Raw genomic sequence first — 22,338 nt, forward strand, 5'->3', positions numbered from 1 at the left:
CCAGGGGCTTATCTGTGGAGGGTAGGACACTGGAGGGCTGTTTCTCAGGCTCTGAGCACAGGTAGGTAGCCACACCACTAGCACAGAAGCCTGTCAGCTGATCAGAGGCTTGAAGGCCTCTCCCACTAAGGGGTGGGCATGCAGCAGTTTGGCCAGCTCAAGAACAGGTTCGCCTTGGGTGGGACTGCCAGACTATTCCTCTAGCTGGAAGTGAGGGTAGCATGAGTTGGCTTCTCTTCTGTGCAGGACCAGTCACAGCCAATCCTGGGCCCAGGCTCCATGCTGCTGGGGTTTTGGCACTTAGTTACGAGTGTCGGCTTGGTGGAATGAAGACGGAGCCCCAGTGCTGGAGAGGTGCAATGCCTACTAACTCCTTGAGGAGACCACACTCCAGAAGTGGCTCTGTTCTCAAGATGGTGCTGTGCTGCAGCATATCAGCTCAAAGTGGGTGGATGGAAGCTTAGGAGTACACACCTTGGTGTTTCTAATCCCGGGCAATGCAGCTGTGTGAATTCACGGTAGCTCTCCAAACTGGGTTCAGGGCTTTAGAAGACTGTGGGATTCTCCTGTAGTAAGGACTGTATGTGCTTGTGGTGGCAACAGGGGCTGGCTGGGTTATTCTGATTGCCTTTTCCCTGCAATGGGAAGTCTCTCTTGACTCCAGATTCAATCCAGGTGGGGAAGACAGGACTGCAGATGCTAGGTATCCTCATGCTACCCTCCTGGATTTCTAATCATTTACAGGTGTGTCTCCACTCCCCAACTGCACTCCAGCGCTGTCTCTGACATTCTAGTCAAATCCTGTTTATTCATTGCCTCAGTCCTTTTTTGTGGAAGAGACAAGCACCAGGCATCTCTAGTCAGCCATCCTGCCAATGTCAGTCCTCAAATCTGCCTTCACTTAAACATACTTTAATTCAAAAGCAGAATAGCCTATTATGTTTTCCATTTCTGTTGTGCTTGCTTCATTCCTGAAGTTCGGTTTCCCTTTGGTATCATCTGACTTCATTGTGAATAATTTCCTTGTCTTATAGCAACTCTGTTGGCAATGAATTTTCTTCCTTTTCCTTCACCAGAAAATGTCTATTTCACCTTCATTTCTGCAGGATATTTTCATGATATATAGGATTTTAAGTTGACAGTTCCTTTTAAAAATGTTTTGCCACTTTCTTCTGATCTCCACAGGTTTTTTTTTTCCCCTTCTTTTTTAAAAAAATAGTTTTTCTATTTGCTTTCTAATGAGAAATCTAGTCATTGTAATTATTGTTCTTCTATTGACATGTGTCCTTTTCTTCAGTTATTTTCAAAATTTTTATTTTCTACATCTATATAGTTTTCAGAGATTGATTATGATGTGAGTTGAATCTGGGTTTATTGACTGGGTTAATGACTCTTGTCATTTCTATCCCGCTATTCAGCTCATTCAGCTGAATGTGTGTTATTTTGGTTATTGTTGTTTTCAGTTCCTAAATTTCCATTTTATAACTTTATTCCAATCATTTCAAGAGTGTTTATAATTTGCTTCTTGGAGCATTTTTTATAGTAGTGTAAGTGTTTGTCAGATAATTCCAACATCTATGTTATCTTGGGGCTGGTATCTGTTGATTGTCTCTTTCTATGGGAGTTGAGATATTCCTGGTTCTTCATGTCAAGTGATTCTGTATTGTATCCTGAATATTTTGAATACAGTCATCCCTTGGTATACCCACAGGGGATTGATTCCAGGATGCTGAGGTACACCAAAATCCGTGTATATTCAGTTCTCAGTCAGCCCTGCAGAACTTGTGTATATGAAAAGTCAGCCCTCCACATATGTGGGTTTCGCATCCTGCAAATAGTGTATTTTCCATCCACAAGTGGTTGAAAAAAATCCACATATAAGTGGATCTGTACACTTCAAACCTATGTCAACTGTATTATGAAACTCTGGGTATTCTAGAAATCCTTTGGAGAATGTTAATACCTTTGTTTTAGCATGCAATCAACACAGGTTCAAGCCACAGGTTGCAATGTGACTTCTGTGATCTGTGGCTACAACGTCAGCTCAGTTTTCAAAGCTTTTGCAATGTTATTTGGATCTGCCCTGTGCATCCCCCAGTGGTCAATCTGGGATCTGGTGGTGGTTTGTTGGTCCAGTTCTTAAAGGCTTTGGTATGCTCATTAGAATAAGATCCACATATGGCAAATGTGTAGTTCAGGAGTAGGTCTAGAGTTCAACACAATCACATGGGGTTGCTTTCCTGAGCTCCTCCCTCTCTGTCATCTTCCCAGTAATTTCTGGTTCCCTGGAGCTCCTCTTGGCCAGAAAGCTGGGGATTTAGCTCACTTTCCCACCCATGTCTGTGATTGCATCCAGGTCTAGAAACAAGCAGTAGGAAGAATGGGGGTAGGGGATGGAGGGTGGCAACCTCCCCACCAGTTCAAGTAGTATTTGGAATTCTTATCTTCTTCCCCAATCTGTTATTAGGTAAATAGTAATTTACCTTTCAATGTCCTCAAATAGCTGCTCCATGCATCTGTTCAGGTTTTATAGTTGTACTCAGTGGGAGAGAAAATATGAAGTGTTTTTACTCCATCTTAACTGGAACTCTTTAATAGCCAGAATTATGACAATTGGTTTCTGTTATATTATATACCGACTAGCCTTTGTTTAATAAAATGTAAGATTGCTTGCTCACCAATACCAGCAACAAACACCTTGCTCCAAAGAGACCAAACAGGTTTGGGAGGTTCTCTTTTAAGAATATGCTATTTTCTTTATGGCTAATGAAAAAGGCAGAAGCCTACATTTCTCTTTTCACAGTCTCTATGATAGGAAGTAGAAGTCTCTAAAATTCAAGATAGTGCCCTAGAAGGCAACTAAGCAACAGTAATTGAAGATTATTTTATTTCTGGTGTTAAGTACTCATCTCTTCATTTATAAGTACAACTCATGGTAGTACAGCCTTTAATCAAGACCTAAAAAACATTAAGAAATTACTTTGAAGATCACACAAGTTCTCAGAGGTAAAGTTCAATAGAGGTACTTCTTGATGCTAAGCACATAATTTTCAAGAATAAAAGGAAAATTAAAAACTACTGAAAACAGAAACCAAAAGATTAAGCAGAATCAGAGACACTAGCTGAAGAATGAATAAACCAAGTTTCATACTAGCTAACAGCCTGGACAGGAACACGGTCACATTTAACAGGAAGAACCAAATTTATCTAGATAGTTATGACATAGACAATATGGGAAATCAAAAAATGTTTTTCTTTCTCATGCTTAAGGAAAGTGTTAGTAGCAATGATAATAATCACACCACCAAATAGGATTGTATGAAAAAATCTAAAGAAATAAGAGAAACAAAGTGTGTCACACCAGGTTTTGAACTCAGGATAAAAGAACTAAGAATAATGTCCTGCTTAGATTTCACAATTAAAGTTAAGTACACATAAAGGTAACAATAAAACCTTAACACCAAACAATGGAAATGTTTTAAATAGTAAAAATTTAAATTGAATTAGACATACTTTGGAAAATTTCATGGACGAAACTCTAAAATTCTTAACAATGCTTATAATTACATCTGAATCATTACTTAAAAGACCAAGTTTACCAGGGAATGCAAGGTTAAATGCTAAAATAAACAAAACAAACGAACAGGAAAAAAAAAACCTATTAAACATTAACAGCTGAATCTTAAGGGAACCAAAAAGCAAGTTGCGAATTTTTTTAAAAATCACCATTCCACCTTATCTTAACTTCAAGGATACCACAACCAAAATACAAGATCTTTTTTAAGCCCTCAAAGACAATTATTAGCAGTCATTCCACCAAATCAAACAGTTTAGAATCTATTTTTTTTTCTCCCAACCACTAAGACTGGTTATTATGATACCAGGACACTGTCCAGAACATCTGAGATTCCTGGAATTTGATATGTAAACTCTGGTGACTTGCTGGTCAATCCTACTCATCCATCCCTACCTTCCTGAAAAAAATGGTATATTCCTGGATAATCTCAATTAGACACCTTCTCTCTTTAACTTAAACCAATAACATTTGATTTATAAATTGTATAAAATATAAATGTGCTAAGTTTTTCTATATTACAAAATTTTTTTTTTTCAGTTGTCACCCTTATACTCTTTTTTCTTCTCATTTTCTTTCCAGTCCCCTGGAAGGAAAGAAGTAACATATTCATGGTCTATCTCAAACCTAAATCTAAGAGCTCAATGACATCTAACTTAAATGTTCCTACAGTTAATGTTTATAAGCTACTGGTTTTTTTCTTTTATGCCTCGCCTTCCCCTAAATTATGACAATCTTGCAATATAAGCAGAGCAGGAATCGTTAAGTTCATTTAAATACAAGGAAACAGAGGTAAGTTCAAAGAATTAAAGTAACTTTCCCCAAAGCAAGCTCTTGATAATGGCAGGCTGAATCTAGAATCCAAGATACTTTACTTCCAGTTCAATGCTATATTTTTTTTAAATAGGCATCTTTCTACTAAGAGAGTAATAAGTCTCTCAAAACACATAGATCCTACACATCAAAATAAAGTATGCATGCAATCTTCTTATGAATCTCTAATATTTTCTTTTCCATTTAAGGTATACCAGTAAAGAAATACTACCATTAAAGTTATCTTGTAAAAATATCCATAAAGGAAACCTAGTGAAGCTTTCATGGTTCCAAGAGAACCTAATGAATGATAAATGGATGATAAACGAACTATGACAGTTCAAGAGGCCAAATCTCAGATTCCCAAATCACAGTATTTTGACCATTTAGTTAGTGGGAAAATAAAAGTGACGAATTTTAAAGCCTCCCTTCTTTCTCATCCTAGATCAATGGTTCTCAGTGTGATCTGCACAGCAGCAGCAGCAATAGCAGCAACATCTGGTAATTTATTGGAAATCTCATTTTCAGGTCCTACTGAGACCTACTACAGTATTATAAACTCTGGTTGTGGGACCTAGTAATCTGTATTTTAACAAGCTCTCCAGATAATTTTATGCATGTCAACGTTTGAGAACCACTGTCCTAGACTATCAATGCTTTGAAACCTTTCAATCTGTTTCTCTGCTGTCATACACAAGTTATTTATAACTTGTCATTTTAAGAATGTCTTCCTCTTGCTATATTAATTTGGTTGCTAGAATGTACTTTTTATGACAAGTTTCATTTGTCCCCGTCCAGTACTCCGTGAATTTTGGCCATGTAGAACTTGCATGAAGTTTAAATACAAATTGATATAATTTAATAGTTTACCTAACTATCACCTTTCATTGACTTCATATATTTTCAAATTCCATTTTAAAAATATACTGTGCTATTCTCATAGCTAAATATTTTCTAATCAGTAATGAGCCTTATTCAGTATTTTATTTCTTGTACAATGTTTTATGAAGAATTGTACCAACAGTTTTTATAACCTATATTTTCTATAAACAAAAATCCCAAAAACTTTAGGATACATGGCTTCTAATCTGGTCTACATTTTAATCATTTAGTATTTATTCTTTTTCCCAGTTGCTACAGGTTGCATTGTAAAGCAAATATACCAGCAAGTCTTGATTTCCTTTTTCTCCCTCACCATCTGATAACAAATCAAAGTGGAATGCTAGGAATTGGTAAAAAGATAGTAAATGAATTCTTTGTCTCACTCTGCACAGATGCATTGAACTCACATTTCCCAAAGGAGAAAGAAGAAATTCAAAAGGAAATAAGGGTCACAAAATATATAACAATCAAATCAAAATGTTTGAACTGCAAAGTCAGACAAATAGCTCTACAAAATTCTGGATGATGTGCTAAGAAAAGAAAATACTGAGGGCTAGATTTTAATCTAGGACACATAACACACATATCATAGAAGTTTGCAGCTGCATTAAATAAAGATATGACTGCTTGTCTGAAGTTAGAGTTTAGCAATTAGTAATCTATTTATTAAAAAAAAAATTCAGCGGGGCACAGTGTCTCACGCCTGTAATCCCAGAACTTATAGAGGCTGAGGCAGAAGGATCACTTCAGGCCACAAGATAGAGATCAGCCTAGATAACACTGGGAGACCCCCGACTCTCCAAAAAATTTAAGAAAATTAGCTAGGTGTGGTGGCATGTGCCTGTGGTCCCAACCACTTCGTAGGCTGAGGTAGGAGGAGCGCTTGAGCCCAGGAGGTCAAAGCTGCAGCGAGCTCAGATCGCATCACTGCACTCCAGCCTGGGTGACAGAGTGAGACCCTTCTCAAAAACAAAAACAAAAAAACCCCAACTAAAACAAAACTTTCACAAAGAGATGGTAAAATGAAAGAATGCAGGTACTTATATTTTAGGAAAAGTATCTAGAAAAATCATAAACATTTCAGAATTTGAAAGGGCTAGTATAGAAAATATAGTTATAATAGCGAGAAAAAGAGAGAGGATGCTTATAATGTTTTTTCAGGCAACAGAGAAAGGGAAAGAAGACAGCCTGTAAGTTGAAAATAAAGCGTTTGAATTACAGGAATATCCACAGACATATCAGCTGGTTTTCAAATAGACAGAAAACCTGTCAGGTCAATAAGAACACTATGCAGCAGGAACTTCTTCAATGGAATAGGACTAGGCTGGAGGCCAACCCAAAGGCAGTCTGTTTTTAAGTGCCAAACAGAATGACAAAATTGGTAGAAGTCAACAGGAAGAATGAAAAGAAATTATTTGACACTTTTATAAAAACCTGTCCAGTTTAACACAATTTGTCCTTACATCTGGAATGCAAAGATGAACAGCCTCTAAAACTTTATTAGAGGAAAGAAAAACTACAGGAGAAATGATCCAGGCGCAGTGGCTCATGCCTGTAATCTCAGCACTTTGGGAGGCCAAGGCAGGAGGATCACCTGAGGTCGGAAGTTCAAAACTAGCCTGACCAACATGGAGAAACCCCATCTCTACTAAAAATACAAAATTAGCCAGGCATGGTGGCACATGCCTGTAATCTCAGCTACTCGGGAGGCTGAGGCAGGAGAATCTCTTGAACCTGGGAGGCAGAGGTTGCAGTGAGCTGAGATCATGCCATTGCACTCCAGCCTGGGCAACAAGAGCGAAATTCCGTTACACACACACACACACACACACACACACACACAATTCTAGTTCTTTTTTTCTGAGACAGAGTCTCACTCTGTCACCCAGGCTAGAGTCAGTCCCGTGGCACCATGTCGGCTCACTGCAACCTCTGCCACCAAGATACAAGCGATTCTCATGTCTCAGACTCCTGAGTAACTGGGATTACAGGTGTGCGCAATCACGCTTAGCTAATTTTTTGTATTTTTAGTAGAGACAGGGTTTCATCATGTTGCCCAGGCTGGTCTCGAACTCCTAAGCTCAGGTGATCCACCCACCTCAGCCTCCCAAAGTGCTAGGATTACAGGTGTAAGCCACTACACCTGGCTTAAGAATTCTAGTCCTTAACAGTTGAAAGCAAATATGGAAATGAAGGGGATTCAGATTGTGATTTAATATTTATAGGAGAAATATCATTGCTGAAACATTTCTCAGCATAAATAAAGCCTACAGCTTCTGAAAACAGTTCTTCGAAGTTCTGCATTTATAAGATAGCCAGTAATCTTTTTTCTATGACAAGCCTGGTAGGTAGGTTTGAAAGGGAAAACAGATCAGTTCTAAATCAAGCAAGCATAAGGCATCTGTGCTAAAAAAAAAAAAAAAAAAAAAAAAATTCATGAGTGAACAAAGAAAACTTCTCAGACAGCCAAATACCAAAAATTCACAAACCAAAGCATCACAGTTTATACCAGCATGACAGTGATTAGTGCATCCTAAATGCTAACCTCACAAATTACCACACAAGCAAGCAATCCAACTCTCTATTAAGATATGGTCAGCCGGGCACGGTTGCTCATGCCTGTAATTCCAGCACTTTGGGAGGCTGAGGCGGGTAGATCACCTGAGGTCAGAAGTTTGAGACCAGCCTGGCCAACACAGTGAAACCCCATCTCTACTAAAAATACAAAAATTAGCTGGATGTGGTGGTACGCGCCTGTAATCCCAGCTACTCAGGAGGCTGAGGCTGGAGAATCGCTTGAACCTGGGAGGTGGAGGCTGCCTGAGCTGAGATCATGCCACTGCACTCCAGCCTGGGCGACAGAATGAGACTTCATCTCAAAAAAAAAAAAAAGACAGACAGACAGACAGAAAGAAAGAGAAAGAAAGAAAAGAAAAGAAAAGAAAAAAGATATGGTCAATATTTATGCAATCAAACAAAAGACACTACCACTGTGTATTTGATTCTGAACTAGAGCCCCTTAGAACACTCAAGTTATTAAGAACTCTAGGGGGCAGGAGAATGACAAAAATGACAATATTTGACTTTCACCAAACATTTGCAAAACAGAGTGGCTCTGTTCTTGGAAAGGAGCCAATGTATTTGATTCCTTTTTTTTGATCAAAGAGGATTTATGATAGGAAGCAATTAGAAAACTTTCAAAATATTTTGGAAAGAAGTTATATTGAGTTCCTTTAACCTTGTTTGGAAAAAGAAATACATGGAGGTGCAAAGGAAGAGAAAAACACAGGTTTGCTACCACCTGTTCTCATTAACAGAGGCATTTTTTTGGTACATTTCCTCTCACAGATTTCTTTGAAAAATGTTGTCCACCTATTCATCCCTTAGGGAATTATTAAGCAACACTAAAATAAAATGCAAACAAAAACAAAACCATCACATACAAAGCTGAAGGAAGAATTAATCTAAGATTCAGATGCTTATGAAGGTTTATGTAGGAGGAACAGACGGGGTAAGGTTAAAAGGGTAAGCTTTCTGTTGCACATTTTCCAAAAAGGGAATGCAATTAGAAGATAAGCATCTAGTCAGTCCTTAATTAAAACAAGGTGGGATACCCATGATTCAGAGCAACAGTAGGTTGCCCATCCCTAAATAATCTATCCTCATGCCAGGTTTGCTTAAAGAGAACTATAGGTACAGTTCTCATACTAATAATTTTAGATACATTTTCCACTGGAAAGACATCAGTATGAGGATTATTTTGTTGCTGAAAATAAAATGTTTCTGCTTTCAACTTTTTTTTAAGTGTTCTCCCTTTCCAGCGTTCCCTGTCCCAAACCTGAAATCCCTCCACCTAGAGTTCATGTATTTTCCTTCTCTATGTTAATGAAAACACACCACATTGATTGTAAGAATCTTACTAGATTTCCACTTGTTTTGCCTCAATTCCTACATTAATCCAAACAACAAGGGCCTTTAAAACATTCATAAATAACCTGCTGCTGCTGGCACCTAGAAGCCAACTGCAGCAATGTTAAGCAACAACAAATTTCATAGTTGAAGAGGCACAGTTAAGGGAAAAGGTTGCTCAGAAAATCACTCTTATTTAGCAACAAAGATCCTTAAAAATTGCATGAAATCAGTGAAGTAACTATAGAAACCAATTTCTTCAGCTCCATATCACATGTCTCACACCTCAATTGTCTTTATTATCATCTGCTGTCAGATCCTTAATCAGAAATGTGAACAGGCTTGATGATTTATTCAGGAGGGAAAAGAATCTGTAGGTCAAGTGAAAAATTTCACACACACACCCATACACACACCGCATCTTCAACCTTAGGTACTTTCATTTCATTCTGTTCTCAGCAGCTCTGGGGGCAACTCCAGTGAGATCCAATATTAAGGCTCAATTAAAATAAGCTCCAATTAGTGGAGCTTTTTTCTCTGGGGCTAGAAAAGTCAGGAAATGGATATTGGGAAATGTAAAAAGTCAGCTACTGAGAGGAGGCTGCAGACATAAATGAACTTATTTGTTGATTTCTACAGTTGCTATGCAGAGGCCTCTGGGAGTAAAAGCTTAACCAGTCTAAGCTATAAACTAAAACCCCTGCAGCTAAACATGAACTGTGTGAAACAAGGGCTCCATTCCAGAACAGAAAACTGCTGGGCCCAGAAAATTAAAAGCCAGAGGCATTTTCCATTTAAAACTAAATCCCAGTACCGCCTCCCAGCCAAAGAATTATAAGCAGTATCAGATTTACAAAACGAACAATTACCCTGGAAAAATGTAGCCTATTGTACAGTCCCAGATGCTAAATCTCAAAAGTTTCTTTTTTTTTTTTTTTTAAATCTCACATTATATTCCTCCAAGTATACTGCTGTAGTTTACAAAGACCCATTTCGAGACAGGCCTAAGCCTTGAAAATAAATTTTAAAAAGAGAGCACAAACTCATTGACCTCGTTTGAAGTACTGCCCTTGCCTTTAGCAGTTCCTGTCCTTCCCCAAGGCTTCTGCAAATGGTACGCAACAGCAAAATAAACCCTGACCTAATTGCCAGGAGAGAGCTGCCAACCTTCCCTCAAACACAAAGACAAGCATGGTAACTTGAAAGTCCTACCTCTTTGGCTTTCTGCTTTAATCTCAGCTGTTCTGGATCTTCTTTATTAGAACGACTCTATCAAAGGAAAAGAAAATTTTAGTAGAAATTACTAGCATCTAAACACCACAGTTGCCATTAAATATTTAATAAATGACAATTTTCTCTTGTGATTGAATATCTTAGCTCCAGGGGAAAATGCCTCAATCCAGTCTAGCTGCACTCCCACCCTGGTTTCCCCCGCCCGCTCATCATCTGGGCTGGCTGCTGCAGTTCTAGCCTGGAGGAAGCTTATACTGAAAATGATGCTAACAATGTCAGTCAGATCCAGTTGAGGCATGACGTTGTTCTTGTAGGAACACTGAAAACTAAAAAAATGATGGTACAGATGAAGGAAAAGAAAAAAAAAGAATAATTATTGGTTTAAATAAATAAAAACAATCAATACTGGCTGATCTTCAGGTGAAGCCATTTGGGAAAACATAGGTATTTCAAGGACTATTAAAATCAAGAACCTGACTAAACCTTGAACCAAATCTCTCTCTTTAAAGGTATAACTTCTAAAATTATAAGTAGAAAATACATCTCAGTATTTTAATTAGAATGTCTTATCATCTTTGGGTCCTCTATAGCACTTAATAGAATGCTATGCACCATGTTCAGTAACTGTTTATTGGATGTCGCCTTCCATAGTACAGGACTGGCATAAGAAGAGAGCTGTTTTCTATGTATCAAACTATGATGGAACAAAGGGTAAGGAACTTTATTTCTGACACTATGAACATCTGTCCACTGGAAAACATGTTTGGGATATGTATATCCTTTTTTCTCACCATGACAGTTATTTAACTGCTTATAAATCTGAATATTTGTTCTATAAAATGCAACCTTAGCTAACTAAGCTAATATCTAGATAGCTAACTAAACAAAAGCTAAAAGTATTTCCATATTTAATAAGTTTACCTGATACATTTATTGATTTACCAGAACCTTTGGTTAAAGGAAAATACAAGAGATAGTCTTTAAATTTGAGTGCCTACTAATTTCAAACATCTTAAATATCTACAGAAAATTCAACCCAAAGCTGGTAATATTTTTCTTCATTTTAGTCCCCAATCTACTAAGAAAATTTCATTTCAAGCGAAAGATAAAAAGTTACTCTAGCTATAGTATCACCAGAGAATGAGTCTGTGTATATATGTATTTATATTAAAATATGCATTATATATATACATATATATGTGGGTGTGTATATAATATTTTGCCCCAACATAAAATGGGCACATTTCAGTATCAAGTCTTTGTCAGTCATCCAATATTTATTGGTCATCCATAGTACAGATTCTACTCTGTGTGCTACTGTTCTAGCCTTTGGAGACAGATGATATAAGGAGACAAAGTAACTGTAGTAACTCAAGTAACTTACATTTTAAGAAGAGAAAAATAAACAATTTTATAAAAATGAAACACATTTATGATATGTAAAATATTAGTGATGGGCAAAAATACAAAACAATTAATTGCTGACACTGTTAAGTGCTATAAAGGAAATTAAATAGGCCAGAGGCAGTGGCTCACACCTGTAATCCCAGTACTTTGGGAGGCCAAGGTGGGAGAATTATTTGAGCTCAAGTTCAAGACCAGCCTGTCTAATGCAGCAAGACCCCATTTCTACTAAAAATTTAAAAAATTAGCCAGGCATAGTGACACGTGCCTATAGTCCCAGCTACTCAGCAAGCTGAGGTGGGTGGGTAGACTGCTTGAGCCTGGGAGATCAAGGCCTGTAGAGAGCTATTATCATGCCACTGCACTCTAGCCTGGGCAAATGAATGAGACCCTGTTTCAAAATAAAATAAATTTAATTTGGGCGTGGTGGCATGCACCTGTAGTCCCAGCTACTTGGGAGGCTGAGACCCAAGAATCGTTTGAACCCGGGAGGCAGAGGTTGCAGTGAGCTGAGATAGGGCCACTGCACTCCAGCCTGGGCAACACAGCGAAACCCTGCCTCCAAAAAAACTAATAATAATAATTTAAAAATAAAATATATATAATTTAAAAATTAAAAACAAAAATAAAGAAAATAAATAGAATAATGTGATAGAGAAGTGTGGTATGTACTTCTCTAGCTAAGATAGTAGGGAAGACATCTCTGAGAAGTGATATTTGAGTAGAGATCTAAACAACAAAAAAGATGTAGTCATGCAAAGATCTGGAGGAAAACATTCCAAGCAGAAGGGACAGTAATTGCTAAAGCCTTAAAATGTGAACATACTCGAGGAAAGAAAGATGGCCCATGTGGTGAAGCACAGAAAAAAGGTGAAAGAGAAAGGCTGGAGATCATGTGTTGCCTTGTAGGCCATGATAAGGAATTGGGGGTTTAATTCTAGCTATAAAAACAATCCACTGGGCTGGGCACGGTGGCTCACGCCTGTAATCCCAACACTTTGGGAGGCTGAGGCGGGCAGATCACCAAAGGTCAGGAGTTCAAGACTACCCTGGCCAACATGGTGAAACCCCGTCTCTACTAAAAATATAAAAAGTAGCCAGGCATGGTGGGGGGCACCTGTAATCCCAGCTACTTAGGAGGCTGAGGCAGGAGAAATGCTTGAACTTGGGAGGCGGAGGTTGCAGTGAGCCGAGACCACGCCATTGCACTCCAGCCTGGGCAACAACAAAACTCCGTCTCAAAAACAACAACAACAACAAAAATCCACTGGCGTGTTTGGAGCTCAGGGGTGAGATGCCACTGATGTAACACTTTTAAAAAAAAAAAAAAGGCTCTGGCCATTCTGTAGAGGGTACACTGTAGGGATCCAAGATTGAACACAAAGGCACGCAGAGCAATTCGTAGACTGCTCTAAAACAACTGTTGTGAAGAAGAGACTGACTGGAAAGAAGATAAGGGCAGTGTGGACTAGCATCAAAGCACAGAAGATGATAAATGGTTGCATTCAAAACATATCTTTGCAGGTAAAGTTGATCAGATTTATTGACGGGCTGGATGTCGGTCATGAAGTAAAGAGAGGAATCAAGGATGACTCCTGGGATTTTGTCCCAAGCATCTTGGAGGATGGTAATTGCAACTTTCTAAGAGAGTAGAGATCTAAGAAAAAGCAGACTTAGGGAAAGGGAACTCAATGGTAAGTTCAAGATGCCTAGTTAGAAGTCTAATATCCTAAGTTGGGCACATTCAAGGAACAGAAAGATCAGTGTGCCTGGAGCAGAGTAGGTGACAAGGCAAGCTCAGAGAGGTAGGTGGGTGCCAAATAACATAAGGCCTTTTAAAATTTGGTAAGAAGTTTACATTTTAAATGCAACAGGAAGCCACTGAAGGCTTTTAAGCAAAAGAGACACACATGATTTGTTATAAAAACATTATTCTGACCATAGTAGGAGAAATAGAGGAATGGACTGTAGAAGGAAAAGAAGGCTACTTAGAAGTTAATATGAAAGTCCAAGTGAAAGACGAATTAGACTAATGACAATAGTGATGAAGAAAAGTTGGATACATTTTAGAAATAAGATAGGAGGTGGTTTGCATGCAGGGAGAGAGGAGACACAGAATGGAGTTAAAGATGACGCCTATGTTTTTTAGCTTGAACATCTGGGAAGATGGTGGTGTAATTTATTGAGTCAAGAAAATCTACAAGAGTAAAAGGTATTTAGAGGGGAGAGGAATAACAGCAGCTGTTTTGGACATATTAATTTTGAAATAACTATTAGCCAATGAAGTCATGTCAAGTAGGGAGTTAATGGTATGAGTCCAGATTTTCGTAACGCAGGCTGAAATGGAGATACAAACTCAAAAGGGAATGAAGACAGAGAAGGTAGCAAGGATTCAAAACTACTAAATCCAACATTTAGACGTCTGGTAAAGAAGGAAAAGCCAAAGGAGATAAAGAGCAAGTATAATACATTATTATATTCAATAATAACTAAACTACTATTTAATAGTTTATGACCTTGTTTACAGCACAGTAAGTGGAAATAAAATACCAATAAACCACCTCATTACAATGACTAAGTGCTTACTTATAATACTTGAGGGCTCAAGAAAGAGCATCTTTCTGTCCCACCTTCCTGCTCTTCCCAGTGCAATGGGTGTCAATGTGAGGACTGAGACTGTGGGACAGCAGGAAGCAGCACTGTGACAAGGCTGTGGTGCTCCATATCCTTATGGGGAGCTGGGGCATGTGAAGGTATAGGCCAGTGGTGAATAATACAAGGTGGTGAGGAAGTGGGGGTCTCATCAAGGAATGGGTCTATGAGCGTGGTGGCCAATTACACAGACAATGAAATGGGGTGGGGAAATTAGTAGTAGCAGACAGAGGAGTCAGCCAGCATGGCTACGTGAGAGATTAGTTACATTGATTAAATAACTGATAGAGGACATAAGTTAAACATATCAAGGATAATGGGAGCCAAGTTTCTCAAGACTGGAGAATGTTTTTACAAACATGGAGAGAATAAGGGTAGAAGGAACTCTGAGGCACTGGATTGGAGTTGCAGGTATCCATATGAACTCACGGTTTTATAATATATACACAGATATAGAAATAGTTACAGACGGACATTTGTGTGTATATATATAAACATGTGTACATATACACATACCATATATACATTTCCTAGATCTGTCCATTGAGAAGGCCTACATGTAGTGACACCCTTTTAGCAATGAGTATACTGTATGACCTAAGCTCGGTTTTTGAATGTCATCCTCAACAGAAAAGAAGGCAGGCTTCTTAGAGAAATGGCTGATTTTGGGGCTAGAGCACGAAAAGTATAAGCTGGGCCTGGAGTGCCTTGTGCCTGAAAGTGAGAACATGCTCAGTGAGTGATGGATGGACACATGACTAAGGGACAGAAGGGCCAGCTGGAAAGGTCTTCCACTCAGGGGCAATTTGAGCAACAAAATAAATGACAGTAATGAACTGCAACCTATTGAGACAAAGAGAAATCATGAGCCCATACTAATATGAATAAAGAAGGAAAGCTCTTCCACATGGTAGGGTGCTAATAAAAGGAGGAGAGTTGATGGGAATAAAGAATTGACATTTTGCAACCACGACAGAGGTAGCTGATTTAGGCAGACATCACAACAGATGCTATGGTTAACACATGGAAGTTTGATGAGGAATTGGATATTGGTACCATCTTAGAATGCCGTCCTATGAAAAACTAATTGATTACAAAGGGAAAAATTAGCCTGGGCAATATAGTGAGACTCTATCTCTAAAAAATGAAAACATTTATCCAGGTGTGGTGGCATGTGCCTGTAGTCCCAACTACTTGGGGGGCTGAGGTGGGAGGATTGCTTAAGCCCAAGAGGCCAAGGCTGCAGTGAGCAGTGATCACACCACTGCACTCTAGTCTGGGCAACAAAGCGAGACCCTGTCTCAAAAAAATAAAAATCAAAAAGTGGGGGAGATGGCAAGTTTAAAATGGAGAGAACTAGTAGGTACCAATATGACCCTTTTGATATGATCAGCTGAGAAGAGTGCAGTATCATTTCTGTGCATTCCTGCCAAGCATGCTTGACCTAAGTCAAATCATAAGGAAAGATCAGATGAGCCCTGGTTGAAGGTCATCCTACAGAAGGTAAGGCTTATACTCTTGAAAACTGTCAAGAGCATAAAAGAGAAAGACTGAGAAACCCTAAAAGAATCTGAAAAGAGATGACAACTACATAAATCCAAATTCCTGAATGGGAAAATGGACCATGAAAGAGAGACATGGTTAAGCCAGCTAGTGAAATCAGGATGGGTGCTGTGCATTAGATGATAGTGTTACATACGAAAATGTTCAGGAGTGGTGGAACATCATGTCTGAAGACTACTTTCAAAAAGGTTAAGAAAAGAAAAATGGCTGGGCACAGTGTCTCATGCCTGTAATCCCAGCACTTTGGGAGGCTGAGGCAGGAGGACTGCTTGAGTCTAGGAATTTGAGACCAGCTTGAACACTGTAGGGAGATCTTGTCTCTACAAAAAATCAAAATTTAGCCAGGCGTAGTGGTGTGTGCCTGTAGTCCCAGCTACTTAAGAAGCTGAGGTGGGAAGATTGCTTGAGCCTGAGAGGTGAAGGCTGCAGTGAGCCACGATCACATCACTGTACTCCAGCCTAGTGACAGAGTGAAACTCTGTCTCAAAAAGAAAAAACAAAAAGAAAGAAAGAAGAGGAAAGGAAGGTAGGAGGAGAGAGGAAGAAAGAAAGGGAGGAAGAGAGGAAGTGGGGAAGGCAAGAAGGGAGGAAGACAGGGAGGGGATTAATGATTGTATGTGTAGAAAGGGTAATGAAAAGGGTACAGATAAGGCCGGACACGGTGGCTCAGTCCTGTAATCCCAGCACTTTGGGAGGCTGAGGTGGGCGGATCAAGCTCAGGAGTTCGAGACCACCCTGGACAACATGGTGAAACCCCGTCTCTACTTTAAAATACAAAAAACTCGCCGGGCATGGTGGTGAGCGCCTGTAGTCCCAGCTACTCAGGAGGCTAAGACAGGAGAATTGCTGGAGCCTGGGAGGCAGAGGTTGCAGTGAGCCGAGATCGTGCCACTGCACTCTAGCTTGAGCTACATAGAGAGACTGCTCAAAAAACAAAAAATAAAAATGGTAGAGATGAAGCAAATGCAGTAAAATGTTAAAATTGGGGGGATCTGGGAAAGGGGGCTGAGTACTTTGTACAGTTTTGGCAACTTTTCTGTATTAAATAATTTCAAAATATATTAGGTTTTTTTGGATTTTTTTGTTTTGTTTTGTTTTGTTTTTTTGGAGATGGAGTCTTGCTCTGTCGCCAGGCTGTAGTGTAGTGGCACGATTTCTGCTCATTGCAACCTCCGCCTCCCAGGGTTCAAGAGGTTCCCCTGCCTCAGTCTCCCGAGTAGCTGACACTACAGGCGCACACCACCACACCCGGCTAATATTTGTATTTTTAGTTGAGATGGGGTTTCACCATGTTGGCCAGGATGGTCTCAATCTCCTGACCTCGTGATCCACCCACCTCAGCCTCCCAAAGTGCTGGGATTACAGGCATGAGCCACTGTGCCCAGCCTCAAAATAAATTAGTTTTTAAAAAAGTAATTGCTATGTTATTAGGAACAAATACTCTAAAAAGGGAAGCTATCGAGAACACTAGAAATTAAAACAAATGTGCTTAAAACAAAAATTTAAATACTCAGCCTTTAAGATTTCTCACAATGGCCCCAAGCCTACGAAGAAATGTGGAGCTTCAAAATGGAAACTGTAGTGGAATTAGCTTTTACCTCATGTGACACTAACAGCCCAGGAAAACGTTTAAATAAAGGAGAAGGGAAATAAATAAATAGCCTTGGCCAGGTGGGTGGCTCACGCCTGTAATCCCAAAACTTTGGGAGGCCAAGGCAGGCGGATCACCCAAGGTCAGGAGTTCCAAGACCAACCTGGCCAACATGGTGAAACCCTGTCTCTACTAAAAAATACAAAAAAAAAAAAAAAAAAAATCGTGGTGGCAGGCACCTGTAGTCCCAGCTACTCAGGAGTTTGAGGCAGAGAACTGCTTAAACCCAGGAGGCAGACGTTGTAGTAAGCCGAGATCATGCCACTGCATTCCAGCCTGGGTGACAGTGCAAGACTCTGTCTCCCAAAATAAAATTAAATAAAGAAGCCTCACTATTCTTTTACTCTATTTCCACCCAGCCTGTATTTTGTTCCACAAAATCCAAATTACTAATTTTACCCATAACCTTCCTGTCTACTTTCCAAATTTTCCCTATCAACTTCAACTTGGCATGTATCAAATTGGATTCCTAAAAAGACCCTGAAATTTTACGAAACATTTTACCTGGGTTTGAGGATGGGGAGAGCACACAGGAAATGTGAGAAGACAAAAGATTATGACTCATTAAACTAAATTAACTGAAAGCCACCACACCATCCTGGCTGTGAGACATCCTATTAGTAATTTCGTTTTAGGAAATCCTCTGGAGAAATCTAAAGGCCTAATAAAACCAAGACAGTCAACTAACGATAAAGCCACCTCTGACCACATCGCCAGGCCACGTTCACTCATAAATCACACTGGCCCTTACCTTGGCTGCCTTAAGTAACATTTCTCTTTCTTCTAAATCCTTTCTCTGCTTCTCCAATTGATCCAGCTTTTCAAGAAATTTGAGCTGTGACCTGGTATCACTACACAGGATGTAATTTTCACTTGCCTGGGAAAAAAAAGAAAAAGTCTTATAATGATCCTGGGCCGCACATTCTACATTAGGTATTGTATAAACCAGCTAAAGGCAGGAATACCAACATAAATAGGAAGCTAAACTTTCAGAAGGTAATGATTTCGTTTCTATTAAGCAAACATCCCCCCACATCCACTCCACCAGAAAAGAAACTTTAATCATCCTTAAAATCTGAGAGGTGATTAACCAGTTATGTTTCAAAGAACTTTGCTAGTAAACATCATTGTGGGGTGCAGGCGGAGGAATTAAGCCAAGCAGATCCTTCCAACAATAGGAAGGAGAAACTAAAAGAGTGCCCCATTCACCAATAACCTAAATCTTTTTAGATTATTATCTACCTCAGCAGACATTAATATAAGTAACTAAATCTTACTTTTGTGAAAGACAAAAAGCAAGAAACAATCACCTCACTAAAAAATATACCAAAGATGAAAGTTACCACCTTGGTTACCATGGTTAGATTGGTTTAACCTTGACAACTGAATATAACTTCTATCAAAATACAACCTAAGTTAAGATGGCAAACATTAAAATCTTGAAACGCTATTTTGAGGATTACTCAGGGGTGTGAATTTGGACAGAAACTGTGGTCAAAGAAATTTAGTATACAATTTATAAATGAGAGCCATAACAGAAATATAAACTGTCTTAATTGTTCCATAAAATGATAAAATGCAAATTGCTCAGTCTATTCTGTGGATGTAAAACAGTGCTTTCCCACCTAAATATTTTCTAATTTTCTTCACCTATATAGCTGCCTCTTTCTCCTCTATGAGTGTGTATAGGCAGGAGTGGGGGACGGGGTTGGGGGAGGCAATGGGACAGGGAGAGCTTTCTAATCAATGTTTAAGACATTTTGCCATCTACTCATCTCAGTAATTCAGATATTCAAGAGAAACTGTATAGTAGAAAAACCAAATGTCTTTGAACAAGTCAGTGCCTGGCCTGGAAATCATGAGTACTGTACCACTCCCATCTTTGTTTTATCCCCCTGATTATGGCTGATTCAATTAACTGGGACTGAGGGATTTCATATGCCCAAGATTCTTTTTAAATTAAATTTTTATTGTTGGTATTTAACTAGATCAAAAGAGTATTACATAGTTTAGAGAACAAGGATATATTAGTGCTACTTATTTTACTTCATGTTTAATACAAAAAGAATTCTCAACTGTTTTTAAAGTTAAATAACACAAGATAGAATATGGAATACATTATAGGCTAACCATAGAGGTTAAATATAATAACCAGTGGTTTCTTAAATACTTAATCTTTACCATTTTTGTGTTTAGACACTCTGGAAATAGTTTAATGATGGGATTTAATTTAAAAGGGACAGCAAATACTAAATTAAAAAGGGTCAGAGACTTTTTAAATTTTAGCCCAATCATATTCCCATGCTAAGATTCCTTCCACTCTCTCCCCCAACCCATATACAACGACCTCTGACATTCGCATCCTTTTTTCTTCCATATCACTAAACAAATGAGTGTCTTCCCTATTCATATTAAGTCTATAACCTTATTTAAACAACAGTAACCCCACTCTTATGTTCCTTCCTATATACCCAGCTGGCCTAACTGAAGACTTCATGCACCAACAGAGTAGGGCTTTACAATGTTAAGGCCACTGCATATTAAATGGTTTAGCCAAGAAAATGTAATGACCCAGACCAAATGATATCAACACCATCAAATGAATCCCATCTAAAGCAACGCAAATAGCACCTTTCAACTGGAGAACACTGAATGAAGCTTCTCCATGGCCATAGGCATATAGGCAACTATAACATATCTTCAGTGGGAAAACACCTGGTAGCCAGATCAAAAGCTCTGTACTACATGTCAGTTTCTACTTATTTACTTAGATCTCAGTTTATGACTAATGATTAAAGAATTATATCAAACCAGGTGAAAGATTATCAAAAGTAAACGGATGTTCAAGAGTGGAAAGAGATGGGATTTCACTTTTTTAAAAAGAGTAATTCACTTTTATAAAATCTATGGAGTAGAATTTCCTACACTGTACAGATAAAAATAAATCCTATCAGGGATGAACTGAAATATAAGGACAGGGCTAAAGCTGTGACATAAAGATTATTACAAACAAAGTCTACAAAATAATGGTGATTTCAAACTGAATCCAAATATAACCAAATGATAATTATTTTGACTTAAAAGGGCTGATAATCTTTTGTTATTTTCTATATATGCAAATGTAGATAGTGGCATTAGCTGTACTAAAAAATGAGTGTAGGAAAAGGAAAGCTCGGGAAAATCAGTCAGAATAGGTAGTATACAAGACAGCAGGTTAAGGAAGTGCCAGCTTCAAGCTAACTTAGTGAGGTCTTCTAGGTCGGGGAGATACCATCCATTTTGCCTAGTGCAACTAAATGTTTGGAAATATGCTATTGATATACAACAAAAGAATTCTAGCTGAAAGCTATACACAACAGGGCTTTGAATGCCATTCAATAAATATTACTTTAAAAATTCTATTCCATTGTAAATTATACTTATTATGTTTTATACATGAACTGCCTACTATAAATCAAGATGTACTCATGTGGCCAGGCACGGTGACTCACACTTGTAATCCCAACACTTTGGGAGGCCAAGGCGGGGATTGCTTGAGGCCAGGAGTTTGAGACCAGCCTGGCCAACATGGCGAAACCCCATCTCTACTAAAAAAGGTATTCGTGTATCTCTGAAACAATAGTGTGATTAAGGCAGAAGTAGGGAGAATCCAAGTTTGAAAAACTGTAAGATACTTTAAAGAGTTATAGTAAAAAGCCAAAAATATGTCTATAATTTTCCCACATCACAAAATTAAAAGTAAGCTGATAACAATCCAAACTAGATTGTAGATTTAGGATGTTAATGGTAACTGCTAAGAAGATATCTAAATATATCCAAAACAAGATGAGAAGGGGATCAAAATGGAACAAAACAAAAACAATCAATTAAACATAAGAAGCAGAGGAAGTGAGGAACACAAAACTTATAAGGCATATAGAAAACAAATAGCAAAATAGAAGTTATTTCTTATCAGTAATTACATTTTAAATGTAAATGGATTAAGCTCTTCAAAGAGACTAGAAGAATGAATTTTTAAAAATGATCAAACTATATGCTGTCTACACTTTAGTTGAAACCATACCAATACATTGAAAGTGAAAGGATGGAAAAAGATATTCCATGCAAGTAACAAACAAAAGAAAGTAATATCAGACAGTATAGACTTTAAGTACAAAACTGTTAAGAGAGACAAACAAGGACATTATTATATATTGATAAAAAGGTCAATTCATCAAGAAGATACACACATCAAACCAGAGTTCTCAAATATATGAAGCAAACAAACACTGACGGAATTTTGTTTAAAAAACAATTCCACAGCATGGGCAACATAGTGAGCCCCTGTCTCAAAAAAAAAAAATTAGTTGGGTGTGGTGGCACACGCCTGTTAGTCTTAGCTACTGGAGAGGCTGAGGTGGGAGGGTGGCTTGAGGTGGGAGGGTGGCTTGAGTTCAGGAGTTCAAGGTTGCAATGAGCTATGATTGCACCACTGCACTCCACCCTGGATGACAGAGTGAGACCCTGTCTCTAAAACAAAAAGAGAGTTCCACAATAGTTGAAGATTTTAATACCGCACTTTCAATAATGAATAGAACATCCAAATGGATGATCAAAGGAAACAGAGGACTTAACATCATAAACCAACTATATCTATCAGACATCTATGAAACAAGAG

The 22,338-nt window shown here is 38.5% G+C and overlaps 1 protein-coding gene across 6 annotated transcripts in view; it reads right to left on the reverse strand.

Annotated features, from left to right (window-relative positions):
• The window catches only part of TAF4B (TATA-box binding protein associated factor 4b), a 215,396-nt gene that overhangs the window by 90,514 nt on the left and 102,544 nt on the right, over positions 1 to 22,338 (reverse strand). For all 6 annotated transcript variants that reach the window (XM_063613543.1, XM_055235569.2, XM_055235551.2 and 3 more), the window contains exons 12-13: positions 18,433 to 18,558; positions 10,391 to 10,447 (exon numbers count right to left, since the gene is read on the reverse strand). In XM_063613543.1, the coding sequence (XP_063469613.1) occupies positions 10,391 to 10,447; positions 18,433 to 18,558 (183 nt within the window). The remainder of the gene's footprint in view (positions 1 to 10,390; positions 10,448 to 18,432; positions 18,559 to 22,338) is intronic.

This window comes from Symphalangus syndactylus, chromosome 1 (assembly GCF_028878055.3).
Source record: "Symphalangus syndactylus isolate Jambi chromosome 1, NHGRI_mSymSyn1-v2.1_pri, whole genome shotgun sequence".
Classification (NCBI taxonomy): domain Eukaryota; kingdom Metazoa; phylum Chordata; class Mammalia; order Primates; family Hylobatidae; genus Symphalangus; species Symphalangus syndactylus.